Source organism: Carcharodon carcharias, chromosome 2 (assembly GCF_017639515.1).
Source record: "Carcharodon carcharias isolate sCarCar2 chromosome 2, sCarCar2.pri, whole genome shotgun sequence".
In the NCBI taxonomy this organism is placed as follows: domain Eukaryota; kingdom Metazoa; phylum Chordata; class Chondrichthyes; order Lamniformes; family Lamnidae; genus Carcharodon; species Carcharodon carcharias.
The window spans coordinates 106,332,065-106,351,211 of NC_054468.1; the positions used below are offsets into that span (position 1 = coordinate 106,332,065).

Here is a 19,147-nt window from a genome sequence, read left to right on the forward strand (position 1 = left end):
ATGGATAAAAATGACTATATCTATAATGCTCCGGTGAACTTTAATTTATTATTTTTCAAATGCTAAATATCTAGTATGCTAATCATCCTAATATATCTCAGACTCCTTTACTCATTCATGTTTAAAAGCATATCCTTCCCTCAATGGTAAAATCTGGGTGGTCCACACTGGAGGCAATTGTGTGTAACAAATGAAACAGCAGCATGAAAACAGAGTGACAACAAGAGCAAGAAAAAAAGAAACCAATATAAAGAAAAAACAGAATTTATGACAATCTGTAATGGGCTGAGGGTTAGAGGTCAGGAAACAAGGGATCCTTCTCTTCATCAGGTTGCTTCCTGGTAACATCCTGATTAAGCTGACAGCTTGAATTATATCTGTTACATTCTGCAGTAGACAATCCATCGGTGCTAAGTCCTCTTCAATGCTGCTGAAGAAGCTTGGGCAAAAGCTTGTTCTTTCTTCCTTTACCATGGGCCTCAAAACAGTCATCTCTTTTCTATACTCTTTATTTGTCAGTGCTCTTCAAAGAGACCTTTAACAAACTGAATGTGCTGTGTGCATCAAGCCTGCAGTATTGTTAGTCTCGCAAATGGAGCTAGGACTACACCCCTGGTCTGTCTCTATCTCTCAGATTTAGTTTAATTGTTGGATTGTTATCAAATTATTTCTGGTCCTTGGCATCAAGCCTAACTCTGGCTCTGTTACACAAAAAACATGCTGGAGATTGAACCTTTCAAGTGATATATTTAGATTCTGTTGCCATGGCACACTAGGGTCTGAAGCCCTACAGAACCATTTGACAGACTACAATGAAACAGCTTGAAGCAAGTAATTGTGAGGAAAACGAGAACATTAGGGCTGCTTTAACTTTGCTTTTACAATCATCGATGCCTAACGAAAGATATATAGCATATCATTCACACAAGACTGGAAGTGACATCATTAACTGACAAATATTTTGGCATTAACTCTCCATACCTTTTACAAAACAAACTGACTTGCAACATTGCTTAGAATCATATATTACAATGAAGTGCACAGTTGTGTAAATTTACAGTGGAATCCTTTCGTAGGTATAAATGTGGTAGAACAGTTAAATTAATACCAATCTAACTTAAATGATCCAAGAACAGTTATATAAGTAAATGAGAAAAATTTTGACTTGTGAACCATTTGTTTATATCAGATTTACAAGTCAGTGGAAGAAAAACAGAAAATACTCAAAAAACTCACCGAAGAGTCATTTCTAACTCTAAATGTTAACTCTGTTTCTCTCTCCACAGATGCTGCCAGACCTGTTGAGTTTTTCCAGTGCTTTCTGTTTTTAATTCAGGCTTCCAGGATCTGCAGTATTTTGCTTTTGTTGCAAGTCACTGGGTTTATTTGCAATGCCATATTAGCGTGCATGGTTTTTAACATTTAAATAACCAATATTTGAAACACAGCAGGTACAAGTTATTTGACCTGAGCTACCATACCTCAACTTTAGTGCATTAACATTAGCTTCATAGAGCTCAAAGTGGAATGAACAGGAGGGCAAAGCCAGTGGAAGAAATACAAAGGAACATGAGTGGGTGCTTCAAGGAAATCTCAACCATTTTGTTTCCTGAAAGTTTTTCCTCCCAAGGTGAGGCTTATCCTTCTGTTACTGTCCAACTTAGGGGAATGCACTCTACAGCCCTACAAAGTATGATTGTATCAGGCTGAAGCCAATGGGCAGGATATTCCGATCCCGACACAGGTGGGTTTTGTCGTGGGCAGGACTGGAAAATAGGGAAAACTGTTGACTTTTAACAGCTCTCTAAATTTTGCCGTCTGCTCGCAACGATGCCCACCAGACACAGGGCCAGAAAATCCCACCCAATGTCTTCAAAGCTGGACTGCAACTATGCGCTGTGTCACGCATCATTTATGTCCTTCCATATACACATGCAAGGCTCAAGATGATGAAGAAAACGGGCTGCCAAATGTGTGCTTTGAACATAATTTGACCACACAATGTAGCTATCCTGTGTATTGGCTGAAGTGCTCTACTTATCCCTATAGCGAGGTACAAACAATTTATTAGCACCAGCTTTTAGATTGAGACCAACACGTGCCCTGAAATTCTTATAATTGTACACTGCAGCTCAAGTTGGGGTAAGTGTCCATTGCCTGAAGATGCAGACCCAGCCCGAGATTGAGGATTCGGAGTCATTTGAATGGCCAGGGCAGGCGCATCATTTCTGCAAGGAACTTCAATGAGAACTGCTTCAAATCATCAGTTGAAATGTTCAACAGGCACCATACCACTCTGACTGTGAAGGAGAGGGCTGGAAAACTTCAGTTTAATGACTTACCTGAATACACTTCCAACAATGCAGCACTCCCTCAGTACTACATTGGAATGCCAGCCTATATTTTGTGCTCAGGTCTCTGGAGTGGGAGTTGAACCCATAACCTTATGACTCAGAGACAAGGGTAATAGCAGCAGACATCTGAGTGTTACCGCCCTGAGGAATTAATGAAAGGGGCAGAAAAAAGACAAACTTTAAAAAAATCCCAAAGACAAGGCTTTGTTGTGGAAAAAGCAGTAATAGTTACTAAAAACATACACAAAAATCCTAAACTGGTGCAGGATGTATCAAGTGAGAAAATAAGAATGTAACTCAAAGTTAGGCAAATTAATGATCCCATACATAAAAGCAAAATACTGCGGATGCTGAAAATCTGAAATAAAAATAAAAAATGCTGGAAAAACTCAGCAGGTCTGTCAGCATCTGTGGAGAGAGAAACAGAGTTAACGTTTTGAGGGTCATATTTAACGATGCGCCTGCCCTGGTCATTCAAATAACTCTGAATCCTCAAGGATTCTCAGGGTCCTATATTATAATGATTCCATAGTCTTGATGAGGAAGATCATTTACTGCACTACGGGCTAACACACATAGTCTCAATCCCCATTGCTTATAACATTTCAAAATAAACTTGTATATGACTGGAGGACACAACTAAGAACAGATGGTAGAACACAGGTGCAAACCAGCTCAGCCCTCGTGATCGAGGCAGTGTTGGATCTGTTTGGAAAGCAGAGTTTGAAGACACAGCTACAGCAGCTGTTAGAGAGTGCAGTACTTCACAGAACCATAAAACTTTACATTCAAGAGGATGCCATTCAGCCCATCATGTTATGTAGGCTGTTTGTTAGATCAGTCCAAACTAACCCCATTCTTCCCAAAGAGATGATAGGCTCTCCCTCAGCCACTCACTCTGTCAAACTATTCCATGATCCAAAACCCTCTACAAAGAGAAATTTGTTGTAACCTCTCTCCTTGCTGTCTTAATAACCATTTTAAGTTAGTGACCTCTCATTGCTAACTACCTAGCCAGAGGAAGTGGAATTAACTGGGAATGGCCAGTGAAACTGTTCATAATTTTAAAAACCATTATTACATTTTCTCATGGTAATTATAAGGTTATTCTAGTATTCTCCTTACATTCCCCTTATGGAAGAGACTAAGGGACACAGTTTAAAAATAAGGGGTTTCCCATTTAAGATGGATATTAAGTGAATTTTTTTCCTCAGAGGGTCATTAGTCTGTGAAATTCTCTTCCCCAGAGAGCAGTCGAGGCAGGGTTATGGATATTTTTAAGGCTGAGTTAGATGGATTCTTAGTTAACAAGGGAGACAATGGGCAAAGGGGGTAGAGAGGGAAGTAGAGTTGAGGCCACAATCAGGTCAGCCATGATCTTATCAAATGGTGGAGCAGGCTGGAGGAGCCGGATGGCCTACTCCTGCTCCTAATTCGTATGTTTGCTGTGTATGTTCTGTGAAAGGTTTCTAAAGGCTTCTGCCCCTAGCAAATGGGCTTCTTGGGAATGCAGCCTTGAAATCATCATAGAGCCCTAAATAGAATTCATGGCCTGCTTGCAGCTTATGTGAGCTTTCATATTCTTATAAAAGTGGGTGGAATTTCCTGGGTTAGCTGGAAAAGCAGCCCAGGCAATCCCCCTTGATTTAGGAGGAGAGGGCACAAAATTTGCCTATGCCACAAACCAAAATCAAGCTCAGATAAAGCATGACAAAGTCAGGCAGATTTAATTAATTCTTCTCCAGCAGAGTAATCCTTAAAATTCTCATTATGAATGTTCTTTTTGAATTATGCAAAAAACAGGAGTGTTATAAGTAAGAAAAGCTGGGAACTAGAAGTGATAAATCTCTCCTAGAATTGACTGTAAACTGATTACTTCTCCAATTGACCTCACTTGTGCAGATTATTACATCCGTGGAGAGAGGAACACAGTTAACATTTTCAGTACAATTTGATTCTTCCCTGGAACTTCCAAAGAAGAGTCACATTGGACTCGAAACATTAACTATGTTTCACCCTCCACAGATGCTGCCAGACCTGCTGAGTTTTTCCAACATTTTCTGTTTTCGTTTCATGCTTCTTTTACTTCTCACTCTCTAGCAATTTTATCAAGATTCTCAATTGAGGGCCCAGTGTCCCAGTACTGCACGTCAGGCTGCTTCTCAAAGTAAGCTTTCTTTATCAACTAGGGCACAAAATAATGGGTACAACATAATTTATTTTACAGATGTTTGCTTCAAAAACAGTTTTTGGAATATTACAGCATATTTAACAAGTAACTGGATAGACTGACAGGGTAAAGTAATGAGTTGTCATAATGTCCTTCCAAATTGAGAAGGCAGCCTTGCATCTAGGAGACTTGATGGGATGTGAGCCAATTAAATCTGCCAGCTGTAAGAGTTTTTTTTTAATGAAAATTAATTTGGATAGCCTCAACCCAGTTCCCTTAGTAGCTACAGATCTACACTCCAAAACTTCATTACAAATTTGGCAATGTTATTCAGTTGGATACAGAGTGGAAATTACATTTTTGTAAAAAAAGATTGAATTACAATTAAATTAATAACAGTGATATGAAGTGAATTTTAAAATATTCCCTCACAGTTATTTTAATGTTGACTAAGGACAGACTCAGATCTTCATTAACCCGAAAAATTCCACCAGCATTTGAACGCTGCCACCAGTTCTTGCGACATTATGGGGACTTTAAAGTTACTGCGGAAGGAAAAAATGTTCATTTTTCATGTTGCAGTTAAAATTCAGGTTTCAGTAAACGCTGTGAATTAGCAAGAGAGAGTTTTCTCCTCCTTATTCCAGTCATTATCTTGTGTTTTGCTTTTACAACAGCAATATTTTAGTCAAATTTACTTTGGGGGGGGAACCGGTGTTTTGTATTATTCAAGGTAAATAATATTTGTAAAGAAATGGAACACATTTTGGGCACTGTAACAGGGCTAAGACCTCATATGTTATATTTTTATTATAGCTTCATGGCTAATTTCCGAAACTTTAAAACTGGGCAACGACCTTTTTTAAAATGGCTGAAGCTATGTCTGTCTGTGACCTTCAAACAATAGAAGCTAATTTGGCGGTATCAGGGAAATTTGCACCTTGTAATCTCTAAAGAGATCCTAACGACCTGACCCCTGCAGGCTACAGAGACCAAATTCAAAGGGAACTGTACCAAAGTCATCTGCATTTCAGAACCCAGGCTGGCCAACTGGTGTCTGCTAGTCTGCAAGGACAAAGAGCCCTGCAACCTTCTTTCCAAATTTTTAATGGTTGGAACATTAACAATCTCAGGAACCCAGACAAAGGGATGTACAGCCTTTGTCAAAGCCAAAGTGGCTCCTCAGACAACCAGCCAGTAGGAGCTGTAACATTGACATATGGAGCCACGGAGCTCAGTCTGCCATCTTTCCATCTACCAAACAGCAGCACGGAAAAGGAACCTTGTCCAAGTTTGAAAGTCTGGCCTCATCTACATTGTCTCTACTGCAACTTCTGAACTTCTATACCCCCTCCTGCAAGATTAATTTATCCACATATGCTTATCTCATCGTGGAAGTCATCTCTCCCGGAAAAGTGAAGGGATACATCACTGAACTTTGATCCTGGACTCTGGACTAATGTGAAACATTCTTTACTCTGATGTCTTTACCTTGTAAATCCTTCTTTCTCCATCCTGCTCTTTTATTGTATGAGTGAAATGGAGGCAACGTTGCTACCCTCCTCCCATGTTTGAGTGTGTGCAAATAAACTAATCCTCTGAGATAGCCCTTTCCTGAGTTTGCTGTGGGATTATTAATAGAAATTGTGTCACACCAAAACTGAGGGGTTAGGAAACACACTAGCGCTTATAAAGGGAGAAATCAAAATCAAAACACCTTTCTGTTTATCAACAGGTGGGTGAAAAGAGAAATCAGGGCTGTTTAAATTAAACCCCCTCCTGCCTGTAACAGCACCAAGATTGAACTTTTGCAGGTCAGGTGCAGTATGGGTAGATGCAGAGTAACATTCTATTCTAGAAGGCAACCCAATTCCATCAACATATTTCTTCTTCCCACATCAACCCGCTGTGTGACCCTGCTAAATGAGATTTCCAATTTAGTGTTAAATTGCTTTTTAATATTTATATATATGCTGAGATAATAAGGCAGCTGTTACAAGGACAGATGTTTGACGGAAAACGACTCTGTTGATCGCTGAGAGCACAGGAATATTTGAAAAATTTGCAGTGGGCTTCCAATGAGAAAGTCAGTTCTTCCATAGCCTCATGAAAGCTGTAGCAATCCTGATGCAGCAATTTCAACATCAGATACTGGTAACCAATTTTCGTTCATTTAATCTAAAATTGACATCTGACTATTATGTATAGTGAGTCTTTAAGTAATGTCCGTTTTGCTTTTCCTTCAACCTTTCACATTGAATCAAAAAATATTATAGCAAAAGAAAAGACTAGTCAATCCATCAGGTCTGCACTGGTGTTTGTTCCACAAGTAACAACTAGTTACTCAGATAGCTATATTTTTAAAGCCAGCACTATTTGAAGTGATTTCTTAAAGATTGCGAACAGATTACTGTTTGAAAATCAAATCACCTACAAATATATAATCATTTATTTATGTCAGAGACCAACAATACTTACTCATTCTGCTGAGATTGTGTTATGATCTCACATAGTTCTTCATGAAGGTCACCTTCCACAGAACCACCATGGTCTTTTTGATCTGGTTGATTTAAGAAAGGCACAATGTGTTCTTCTTTAGAAACAGCAGAGCTTTTATCTTTGGTAAAGGCTGACTCACTGGTCCTTGCCGGGTCATCATTTATAGCTGTTTTATGATTACATGGTTCTTCAAAAGATTTCTTCAACTGCAATTCTTCAGCATTACCAGAAATACTAAGGTCACTTTCTGAATCACATAGTTCATCTGCCAGCCTCTGCACGTCCTGACTTTGCATCAGAGCCTCCTCCACATCCTTTCTCTGATTCTGGGAGCTCACTATAGAAGAAAAAAATATTGTCATTTGCCAGTAACCAATCGCTTCCTGTCACACTTCAACTTGACTACTGAGTCTCCCCAGTTCTCATTTTGCATCTCCAAGGAGACAGGCTATGTATCCACCTGAGGCTTGTGCAAAGTCTGGTATCTCGATGGACTCACGACACCGGCTACCATTCCAAGTGAATGAGTGCCAGTCCCTCGTTGCCACTCACTCCTATTGCCTCACTCCATCGCTGGCACAAAGTCCTTCTGCTGCAAAGTCTCTTGCCTTATCATTCTGATCACTTGTCCCTCCCTTCTCATTTGTCCCCTCCTTGCCCTCCTCCACCCTGCTCGACCATCCTGTTTGACTCTCCTTACTGATCACTTCCACAGAGGCATGTTTGCCACATTCCCAACAAAAATCTTTATTTGTTCTTTTATAGGATGTGGGTGTTGCTGGCAAAGCCAGCATTTGTTGCCCATCCCTAATTGCCCTTGAACTGAACATTTCAGAGGGCAGTTAAGAGCCAATCACATTGCTGTGGGTCTGGAGTCACATGTAGGTCAGACCAGGTAAAGATGGCAGATTTCCTTCCCTAAAGGACATTAATGAACCAGATGGGATTTTCATGATAGTTTCATGGTCACCATTACTGAGGCTAGCTTTATATTCCAGATTTATTAATTGAATTTAAATTCCGCCAGCTGCTATGGTGAAATTTGAACACATCCTCACAGCATTGGCCTGGGCTTCTGGATCGATTACTAGTCCATTGACATTATCACTATGCCACCATCTCCCCATGGGCACTGGCTATAAGATTTTTCAAGTGTTTTCCAGATTTCTACTAAGATAATCGAAGAACTTAAAGCCTATTCTGAGAACACAGCTAGGAATACAACGATACAGGAAGCAGGGATAGTGAACCACAAGTGGCTTTCTTAACTCTAAGCTGGGAGCATACAATGGGCAAATACAAGACCACTGTCCACTTCAAATTAGTAACTCAAAGCTCAGAAATCATATTGGAAAAGTCACGCATGGAGGCAAAATGATTAAAGATTACATTATTTAATTACTCTAGTTTCTTCCTCTCAAAAAACTCATAGCCCAGCACCCCAACCCCAAATACTGTCACATCCCCAATAATTTTAGCCCCAACGTCGCACAATATTCTCATAACTGATAGCCCTGATCCTCAGAGGACCTTGGTCACCCCTCACTTGTATTCCCGTACTCTGCAGCTCTACTTGCCCACATCCTGGAAGTCTCCCAACAATTCCAACAAGCAAAAACTTCTTCTTGTAGTCCAACAGGAAAGCATTCCAATTTCCATGCTTTCAGACATCAATACATCCTTTGCAACTCCCAAATCCCACCATAAACTTCCCATTGTTCTTGGATCTATTGGTTACACTTTGAGTTATTTCCTTTCCTGCAATACTCATTGCAGCATCACCCCTTTCAGTAGCCCTGACAAATATTATATACAATATGGCATTAACATATGTTCCAAATCAACATGAGAAATCAACTAGTACTTGTTATTAAGGATAATGGCCGGAATTTTCCAGCCCAGTTGGTGTTGGGCATCATGGCAGAGCCTGGGGGAGGGGACAACATGGTGAGAAGACCAAAAATCGGTTTTACACTATTGTGAAACCAGTTTGCAACCGTCCGCTCCCATCAATGGCGGGCCTCATTCCCCTCCGTCGCAAGTTGGAAACATTATTTTAATATATTTGCATCTAATTATAAGCCCTGCTCGCCGAAATCATCCCTCCCCTGCCCCACATCAAATTTACCGCCCACATCAGTGCGGCTTCAGAACGGTGAGCTTCACAACTGCCTTTAAAAGGTGTGCACCTGGCAACCTGAGGTTTGAGGGGAACTCGGAGGTGAGTGCTCACAACCTTGCGTAGTGCCTGCGGGCATCGTCCATAGGACATCAAGGAAGAGATGCCATGCATTCACGGGGGGCACAGGCAAGTCACTTTTTCCCAGCTGGATCTCAGTACAGTGCAGGGGGTGGGGGTGGGGGCGGGGGGGTGGGTGGGGGTGGTGCGGGGACTGCGGGTGCTGCTGGGGGGGTGGGGGGGGGGGGGTGGGGGGGGGTGGGGGCGCTGCAGGGGGAGTGAGGGTGGTGCTGGGGGTGGGGGCGGTGCAGGGGTGGAGGCAGTGCAGGGGTGAGGGTGGGGGCGGTCTGGAGTGTGGGGGTGCTGCAGGGGGTGGGGGTGGTGCGGGAGGTGTGGGGGGGCATGGGGGCGGGGTGGTGTGGTGGGGTGGGGGCGGTGCAGGGGGTGGGGGCAGGGTGGTGCGGGCGGGGAGGTGCGGGGGATGGGGCGGTACAGGGGTGGAGCGGTGCAAGGTGTGGGAGCGGAGTGGGGGGAGTGAGGGCGGTGCGGGGGGTGGGGGCGGGGCGGTGCAAGGTGTGGGGGCGCGGCGGTTGGGGGGTGGGGGTGGTCGGAGGGTGGGGGCGGTGCGGGCATGGGGGTGGTGCGGGGGGGTGGGGGCAGTGCAGGGGTGGGGTCAGTGCTGGGATCAGGGGTGGTGCGGGGGGGGGGTGGGCGTGATGCAGGGGTGGGGGTGGTGGGAGGGGAGGGAGCGGTGTGGGTGGTGGGGTGGTGCAGGGGATGGGGGGTGGGGGCGGGCGGTGCGGGGGATGGGGCCAGTGCAGGGGATGGGGGCGGTGCAGGGGGTAGGGGGGGTGGGGCAGGAGAGGGGAAGACAGTGAGGGAAATGGCCACACACTTGGAAAAGCTTGTCAAAAGTGAGCATTCTTCTGCACCTGAGACCGTTCAGCTGCAGCTTCATTGACCTGCTTGGGGTTAGGCCTCTGAAGATTTTCTGCCTACTCAAGCAATGGAAAGGCGTGGAAGTGCCACCAAATTCTCCAGAATTTTTCACCCCTCGGGTTCAGACTGCATATTAATGTGCGTTTTAGGGGGCAGCAGAACAATTGGCCGACAGAGCAAGCTGTAGAATCCCCAAGCAAAAGGTGGCAATGACACAGTCACTGGTGGAGTTGCTCACAGCCCCTTGCAATGTAGTTATTAAGATTTGGACCAGTATCCATCATATTCAAGCTAACAGTGCAGCCTTGCAGTGTGGCTTAGGAGAATGCCTGTGCCTCAGCTGAGAGCACAGTATGCAGTCCCATGGGCAAAGCTGCGGCCAATCGGTCAACTGGAGTGAGGTGGAGGTGGGTCGGATTTCAGACAGCCAATGAGCGTGCTGCACACTGGCTATCCAAGTGGTGTCCAGCGCTCTCCTGCATGCGCGAAGGGGCCTTCAGACTTAACCAAGATAAGTTCTTCAACACCCATGCTAACCCACACGTCTATCTTTTTGATCCTGCAGGAGGAGAACATCAGGCTCATGGAGTCTGGTGATTTAGCAGTATGCCTCGTGGCTTGCAGGGACCAGAGAAGAGATAATGGTAGGTGCCTGGTTCAGCAAAGGAAAGAGTATCTCCCTCAAGATAAAGATGCGGCAAGGCCTGCTGTGCATGCAGCTGAAGATCGACAGCAAGCCATCATTTGTAGGCACCTCGCTAGACCCAGGGCACTTGTCATTCCTGCAAATGACTGAGAACCAGTATCACCGAAGACTGTGCATATCTAGGGAACTGGTCAGTCACATATGCCACCTGTTGCAGGATTTGATGCCACAGGAACATGGAGGGTATCCAGTAGCAGTGAAAGTGACCCTGAAGCTTCATTTTTACGGCAGTGGGTCCTTCCAGGGCTCCGCTGGCGACCTATGGTGATCTCGCAAGCCTCCACAAGTGTATCCAGGAGGCCACATAGGCCACCTTCGCACAGGCACAGAACTTTGTGCATTTCACCCAGGATCAGCAAAGCCAGGAAGCCACAGCACTGGGATTTGCGCTGATCTCAGGTTTTCCACAGGGGCAGTGTGCCATTGACTATACTCACATGGCGCTCAGATCTCCGTGGCAACAAGCAGTCAACTACACCAAACGCAAGGGCTTTGACTCACTGAATGTTCAGTTGGTGTGCGACCACCACAAACACATCCTGCAGGACTGTGCATGATTCTCAGGCAGTGTCCATAACTCCTACATCCTTAGCAGATCTCAGATCCCTGACATCTTCCAGGGTCCAGGGAGGCTGCAGTGTTGGCTCGTCGGGGACAAGGGCTGCCCACAGAGGACGTGGCTGATGATGCCTGTTCAGTGGCCTCAGACTGCAGCAGAGATGGTACAATATGGCTCATGCCACGACCCAAGGTGGAGCAGGCGATAGGCATTTTGAAAATGAGGTTCTGGTGCCTCAACAGGTCCAGTGGAGCACTGCAATACAGGATCCAGAGGGTGTCACGCACCATCATCGCTTGCTGCGCGCCCCAGAACCTGGAGCTGCAAAGGGGGGAGGACCTGGCTAAGGAGGAGATGGAGGAGCTGCACATATCCTCCGATGAGGAGGATGTCACAGGGGATGGTGACGATGAGGTTGTCGAAGGCAGGAAGCCGGTGATTAGGCCACTGCACTGGCCAGACGATGCAGGCATGCTCGGGAGGCCCTCATAGCTGCAAAATTCGCGGAGGATGATGATGAGTTGCAGTGAGGACAGTCCTGATATCCTGACCTTGTATCTGTGAACATTTGACTCCTGTGTGGTTGATGGCAGTGCACAAACCCTCAGCGATCAGACTCAAGTCATGGAGAAGCGGTGGAGGTCCTAAGTCACTAGATTCCAGCAGAATGATCACCACATGCAGTGAGGACACTGCACAGATCTTCACACTGCCTCTGTGAATATATGACCCCTGTCTGGCTGAGGGCAGTTCGCTTACGCTCTGTGATCAGGGTCAGATCATGGAGATGCAGCCGTGAAACTTTAAATGCACTGGATCCTTTGTCAGCCTTCAGCACCTGACCTCTTCAGGAGCACAGCATCACTGGTCACAGATCCTGAAGAGATGGGGGGTGCCAGCCCCATCTCAAAGGTGCTGATAGCACACAGAGAGAATGGCAGAGCTCTGTAATGCCTGCCCATGATTTTTTGGCAGCAATGACAAGCACCATCCAGGTGCAGACATTACGAATGTGTCCAATGAGTGTGAAGCCGAACCATCACTTTGGTCTGAAGGTCACGCACTGCACAGGAAGAGGCCCTGGACTGATACACCTGCAGGAACCAAAGTTTCGTATCCAAGTGAGACGAACACTGTCCAACAAAACAAGGAGCCATTCTTGCGAGTTTATTTACAATAGTGAACATTAAGTACAAGTGATTAACACCCATCCTCAAGATGTGCAACAACACCTTCTTAATCTTCTAACCCTGCCACTACGTCTTGGTTCTCCCCGACATACACAGAAGAGGTGGAGGCAGTCTGCTGGCTGCAATGCCCTATCTGTGCATGACTTGGCGGGCATCCTCTGGAGGGGTGAGACCTGGAGGGCCATGGCCTGCATTCAGGATCCTGTTTTGTGGGAGCTGCAGCTGCTGGGGTCACAGGAAGAGGAGCTGGATGGGCAGGATGCACCCAGAGTCACCTGAGTGGTTGGCCCCGAGTTGTGCACCTGCTGATTCTTCTCCCTGTGGGAGCCCAAGGACCCCTGGCTGACACCTTGAGGAGAAGGGAAAGCTAGAGTGAGATCGAGCTGCCCCTCTCGTGTTGCCACTGTTGGGGGCCAACTATGGCGTTGTCAATGGAGTTCAGCTCATGCAATGTCCTGGACCAACGTCTCCATGGTGCCCGCTATCCTACCAGTGTTGACCTCAGACTGAAGGCAGGCGGATTCTTCCATCGTGCCTTGCAATATGAGAAGCTCAGCAGACATCCTTTTCTGATGTTCCTCTGCTTGCCTTTGCGGCACCAGCGACTGAGGTATGACCAAGTCCAGAGGCTCATCATCTGACTCAGACTCAGCAAATTTCAGGCCTCCAGCAATCCTCCGACTACCGGAAACCTGGCAAATCCCTGCTGTGGATCAAACAGTGTGATGTCCTCGCCAGATTGTGACCCCAAAGCTGCTATAGAACTGGGTCCCACCGAGGTGTGTGTCTCTGCATTGGTGGAGGGCGTGGGTGAGCGCTGTGACAGATCTTCACTTAGAGTGCTTTCAGATTCTTCTTCTGAAATGTCTTCGGGGCTTGTGGACCCCTTCGGCTGCTTCCCAAATGTGCCTGCGAAAGCAAGGAGAGGTAATTAATGCATGGCAGGGGGTAGGGGAACAGGGGAACAGACTTACAGCATGGTTGTCTGATGGATGTTGTACTGCTGGATCCTCACTTGGTACAGCACCGCCAACCTCACCATTAGCACAGGAGCGGTACAGATGGTCGCCAGCCAGTTGCATTACTTCATTTTCAAAATCCTTGAAGACCTTGATATCAGGCATTCCTCCACCAGTCTGCAATCTCTCCCTATTGTTGTGCGTCAGCTTGTCCTGCATGGATACAGATGGAGAGAGTGTAAGCAGGACGCTTGCCAAGCCAGATGAGAAGGATACCTGGCATGTGTGGGTGGTGAGTGGTGCCATGGGCGGAATGAGGACACGTTCCGCAGGGCAGATGAAGGTGTGTGTGTGAGAGTGAAGGATGATGTCCCTTGAACTGGCAGTGAGTGAGATCCCTGTGGATGTGTAATGGGTTTGTGAGTGTGAGAGTTGAGAGCGATGAGAAGACTGACTTACCCTGGCAGAATGGAGGAGATCATTCATCCTCTTTCGGCACTGGGTGGCTGTTCTCTTTTGCAGGGCATTGGCACTGACCACCGCTGCCACTGCCTACCGTGCTGAATTGGTGACCTTGCTTGCTGGTATTTACCCAGAGCAGGGTTAGAGGACTTCATAGCGGGTCTCCACTGTGTCCAGTAGGTGCCCGAGGAAGGCGTTGCTAAACATGTTTCCTCCCTTTGGCAGTCATGACTTTGCAGCAGCTTGCGATCCTGGCACCCGGATTACTGAAGACCTGAGGTGACAGCAGGACAGGCAGATCAGAGGCCGCCCCACCAGTGATCTGATGTGTTTCCCAGGAATGCATTATTAATGAGGTGGGACGCGCCGGGAATGGAACGATACAGCGCAAAAACCCGCCATTGCAGCCAGCAGTAAAACGTAATTTTTCCTGCCTGCCACTGCACTTTGTGCAAATCTGGGATGATTCCGCCCAATATCTAACAAAATTACAGCAACATATGCTGATTTGGAACAGCTTCTACTTGAACAAATGCAGCGTTTATTTGTGGTCCACAGTGCTGTTATTTTCCCCACTTATGCACTGGGGCAAACTTCACGTCACCAGCAACACCAGCAAAACAAGTGTTCAAATCTTGAAATATGATCTTAATGGTACAACCTGAAATTTTCCTTGATGATTAACAATGGTCCATACAAGACAACAATGCAAAAAATACAATACTCACTTCAGTCCATCCGAGGCCACAAATATTACTGTGTATAGCAATGCTAGAGGCATCCAATTCGTTTTTACCATTGGAGGACTTTCTAAGATGCCATTCCATTCCACCAAATACAACAGAGTTGCCCCATTTACATTATATTGCTGCCACCTTGAGCAGCAGCATTGTAATATAGATGTAACATGACTGTCAGCAAAGCTACCTTAACTATAAATTTATTTTCCTTTCCTCATCCACCTGGTTAAGTAACAAGGTAGCTGACGAAATATGGACTATTAATTATGTTCAGAACTGTAGAGGGTCAGCATTTACAGTTTCAATGTGGATCTTGAAACAATAAGGAATGTTTCAGAACATAAAATTTGCATAGTGGATTAATCTCTTTTACTCTTGGGGCATTGCATTAAGAACTACCTAGAATTATAGGATAAATATCTTCACTCTATCATCTGGAAAGGTCTTATGTGTGACAAAGTATTTCTTGTTGTGAGCATGCATCCACAGCAAAAAAAAATCCAAACGCAGATATTTGACACCGATTTGGTAATCACACTCAAAAAGGCCACAAAGATGAATAAATTGAAAAAAGAAGTGTTAACACTGGCATGAGTGTTAACACTGCTTTTATGAGCTGTAGGTGGAGCAAAAAAGCAGAAGATATAATTCTACAGATGCTTGTGTTATTACTGACCCAGACCATACTTGATCTGACTGACACTGGGTGCCTGAGAAAATGTCTGCTCCACAGCTTTTATATCACTCACCTTTACAAGTATAAAAATATTTTATCTTGAAAATGTATCCAATGAGGCCAATTTTCAATGTGGACTAAACAATATTTGCCTACTGTTAAGATAAATTACAATGCACATGGTCAGTTAAATCACTGTCATGACTAGCTGCCATTTGTATAGACACAGTGAACAGCACTCAAACAGGGGTCACTTGTCAAATGGCCACCAGATCAGTGGCAATTTAGCTTTTGTTCATTGTACTTGTACAATCATAAAAATTTCAGCAGAAAAAGAGATCTATTATGTTCATTATGCCTTTGTCTGTCCTAGTTCCACATCAACGGAATCTAACACTATTTTTCTGCTCTTTTTCCAAATCCATCAATATTTTTCTTCATCAAATGTTCATCTAATTTCTGATTAAACGTCATGACTGACTCGGTTTCAATAGCCACTTGTGGTAATGCACTCCATATTCTAATAACCCCTCGCATAAAAACATTGCTTCTAACCTTACCTTTTATGCTTCTAAATTTATGACCCCTTGTTACCAATTCACTGACCAATGTAAATAAGCCTTCCATTTTCCTAAATTTAATTAATATTTCAACACTTCTATCGGACCCCCCTTAACCTTCTGTGCTCCACTGAATATATCTCTGCTTCATCAGATCTCTCATTAGAACAATATCCTTTCATCGTGGTATCATTTGAGTTGCACCTTTCCCTTGGCTCCAGTATTCTTTCCATAAGGGGTGTCCAACTGTAGCCTTCCCAATGTTTTGTACTGACAGGTCTTAATCCCTTAAGAATGTAGGAACAGCATTAGGCCACTCAGCTCTGCTCATCCATTCTACTGGATCACTGTGCTTCAAGTCCATTTATACACCAAATCTCCGTTTCCCTAGATATCTGTACCTAACAAATATCCAGTGATCTCAATTGGTCCAGCCTTTTGGGTGAGATTATGAGCGGGGCCATAAATCAGTGAGACAAAACAAGAATTCAGAGCAGAGAGCGGGACCATAAATCAGAGAGAGAAGTCAAGAAATTGGAGTGCAAAATGGGGTAATAATTCAGTGAAAGCGAAAATTCAGAGGAGCAGAGCAGAACCGCCACCACCTCTAACCAGGAACCAGTCCACAGTGAGAAACAAAATTCGAGGTGAGACAGGGAAGCAGGTGGGTGACTGGCCAGTGAATATTTCCTGTTCATCTTTTCTGAACTAAGGAATTTCTATCGGGGTAAGTAGAACATTTATTGAAATAATAAGAGTATAAGCACAAACAAGACTAGATGCATTAATTAAAATTTATGAAAAACATTAATAAATTAAAACACAATGTTTGGCAGATGACAAGTTGCAGTATGTGGGAGCTTGTGGACACCAGTGTGATCTACGGCAAATGGGTCTGCAATAAGTATCTGTGGCTCGAGGAGTTCAGCTCAGGGTCAATAAATTGGAGGCTGAGCTACAGACACTGCGATACATCAGGGAGGAGGCAAGTTACCCGGACACCTTGTTCTAGAAGGCAGTCACACTCCTTAAGATAGGGTCATCGGATTTGGTCACTGGTCAGGGACAGGAGCGCATGACTGAGAGTGAGGCAAGTATGTTGATCGAAAGGATGGAAGTGGAGTAGCCTCAGCCTTTGCAATTGTCCAAACAGGGTTTAAGGTTTTTGCAGCTTGTATGGATGAAAACAGGGGCTGCAGGGTGGGTGAGCAAACAGACCATGGCATCATGGTACAGGAGGCCTGTCAAGCTGGGGAGTAAATAGGAACATAGTAATGGTAGGCGGCAGTACAGTCAGGGGGATAGACACAGTTCAATGCGCTCGCTTGCTCCAAAAGCAAGAGTCCAGAAGGCTGTGCTGCCTGGCCGGTGCCAGGGTTCAGGACATCTGCGCGGGGCTGAAGAGCAACTTGTAATGGGGTTGCGGGATGGGAGGATCCAGCTGCTGTACTACACACACATACCAATGACATAGACAGGACTAGGAAAGAGGTTCTGTATAAGGAATATGAGCACCTAGGGGCTAAATTAGAAAACAAAACCTCAAGGGTAATAATCTCTAGATTTTTATCTGAGCCATGAGCTAACTGGCATAAGGTAAATAAGATTAGGGAGTTGAATGTGTGGCATAAAGATTGGTATGGCAACACTGGCACCAGTAGTGGAGAAAGTGGGAACTGTACAATTGGGACGGTCTTCACCTGAACTATGTTGGGACCAGTGTTATGGCGAGTCGTATAACTAGGGTGGGAGAGAGGGCTTTAAATTAACTAGCGGGGGCAAGGGATCGTGACAGGAAAGACGTGATAAGTTAAAGGGAAAGGACAAGGCAACAAAGCAATGCAACAATAAGGGTAATGACAATCAAGGTGTGGCAGGAAAGGACACAGCACACAAACTTAAGAGTTTGAAAAAATGATAAAAAGACAGAACTAAAGGCTCTGTATCTGAATGCACGTAGCTTTTGTAACAAAACAGATTAATTGTCAGCTAATATAAAAATAAGTATGTGTGACCTGATAGCCATTACACAGATGTGACTGCAAGGTGACCAATGCTGAGACCTGAATACTCAAAAGTACTTGACGTTTCAGAATGACGGGAAGCTAGGAAAAGGTGATGGGGTTGCTCTGTTAATTAAGAATGACATTAGTACAATAGTGAGAGATGACCTTAATTCTAAAGTTCAAGAATCAGTTTGGGTAGATATAAGAAATAGCAATGGGAAGAAGTCAATTGTGGAAGTAGTTTATAGGCCTCCTAACAGCAATGACGCTGTGGGATGGGGTATACAAGAAGAATTAATGGGGGCTTGTAAGGAAGGTACTGCAATAATCATGGATGATTTTAATCTGCATATTGATTGGACAAATCAGATCAGCAAAGGGAGCCTGGAAGATGAATGGGTTCATAGAGCATTTGTGGGGCAATTTCTTAGAGCGGCACCTTCTAGAGCTAACCAGAGAGCAGGCTATTCTAGACCTGATAATGTGCAATGAGGCTGAATTAATTAATGACCTCATAGCGAACAAGTCTATAAGTAGCAGTGGTCATAACATGATTGAATTTTGCATTCAGTTTGAGGGAGAGAAGAGTGGATCTAAGACTTGTGTTTTAAACTGAAATAAAGGCAATTACAACAGCATGAAGATGGAGCTGGCTAAAATTAACAGGGACATTAGGTTAAGGGATAGGTCAGTAGAGATGCAGTGACAGATAGTTATGGAGGTATTTCATAACACTCAGCAAAGATACATTCCAGTGAGAAAGAAAGACTCTAGAAGACAAATGCATCATCTGTGGCTAAGGAAATTAAAGAGAGTGTCAAATTGAAAGAAAAAGCATACAGTTCGGCGAAGATTAGTAGTAGGTCAGAAGATTGGACAGATTTTAAAACCCACAACGAATGTCTAAAAAAGTAATAAGGAGGGGGAAATTAGAGTTTGAGAGAAAGCTTGCAGGAAATATAAAAACAGATAGCAAGAGTTTCTGCGAGTATTTAAAAAGGAAAAGAGTAACTAAAGTGAGTGTGAGTCCTCTAGAAAGGGATTGGGAAATTAATAATGGGAAATAAGGAAATGGTGGAAGCAGTAAACATATATTTTGTGCCCACCTTCACTGTAGAAAACATAAACAGGATCCCAGAAATAATAGT

The 19,147-nt window shown here is 44.5% G+C and overlaps 1 protein-coding gene across 7 annotated transcripts in view; it reads right to left on the reverse strand.

Annotated features, from left to right (window-relative positions):
- Window positions 1–19,147, reverse strand: part of kiz (kizuna centrosomal protein) — a 196,178-nt gene that overhangs the window by 102,822 nt on the left and 74,209 nt on the right. For all 7 annotated transcript variants that reach the window (XR_005942403.1, XR_005942404.1, XM_041182933.1 and 4 more), the window contains one exon: window positions 7,003–7,360. Coding sequence is in view for 5 of the 7 variants with exons in the window: in XM_041182933.1 (XP_041038867.1) it covers window positions 7,003–7,360 (358 nt within the window). In the remaining 2 variants the exon portion in view is untranslated. The remainder of the gene's footprint in view (window positions 1–7,002; window positions 7,361–19,147) is intronic.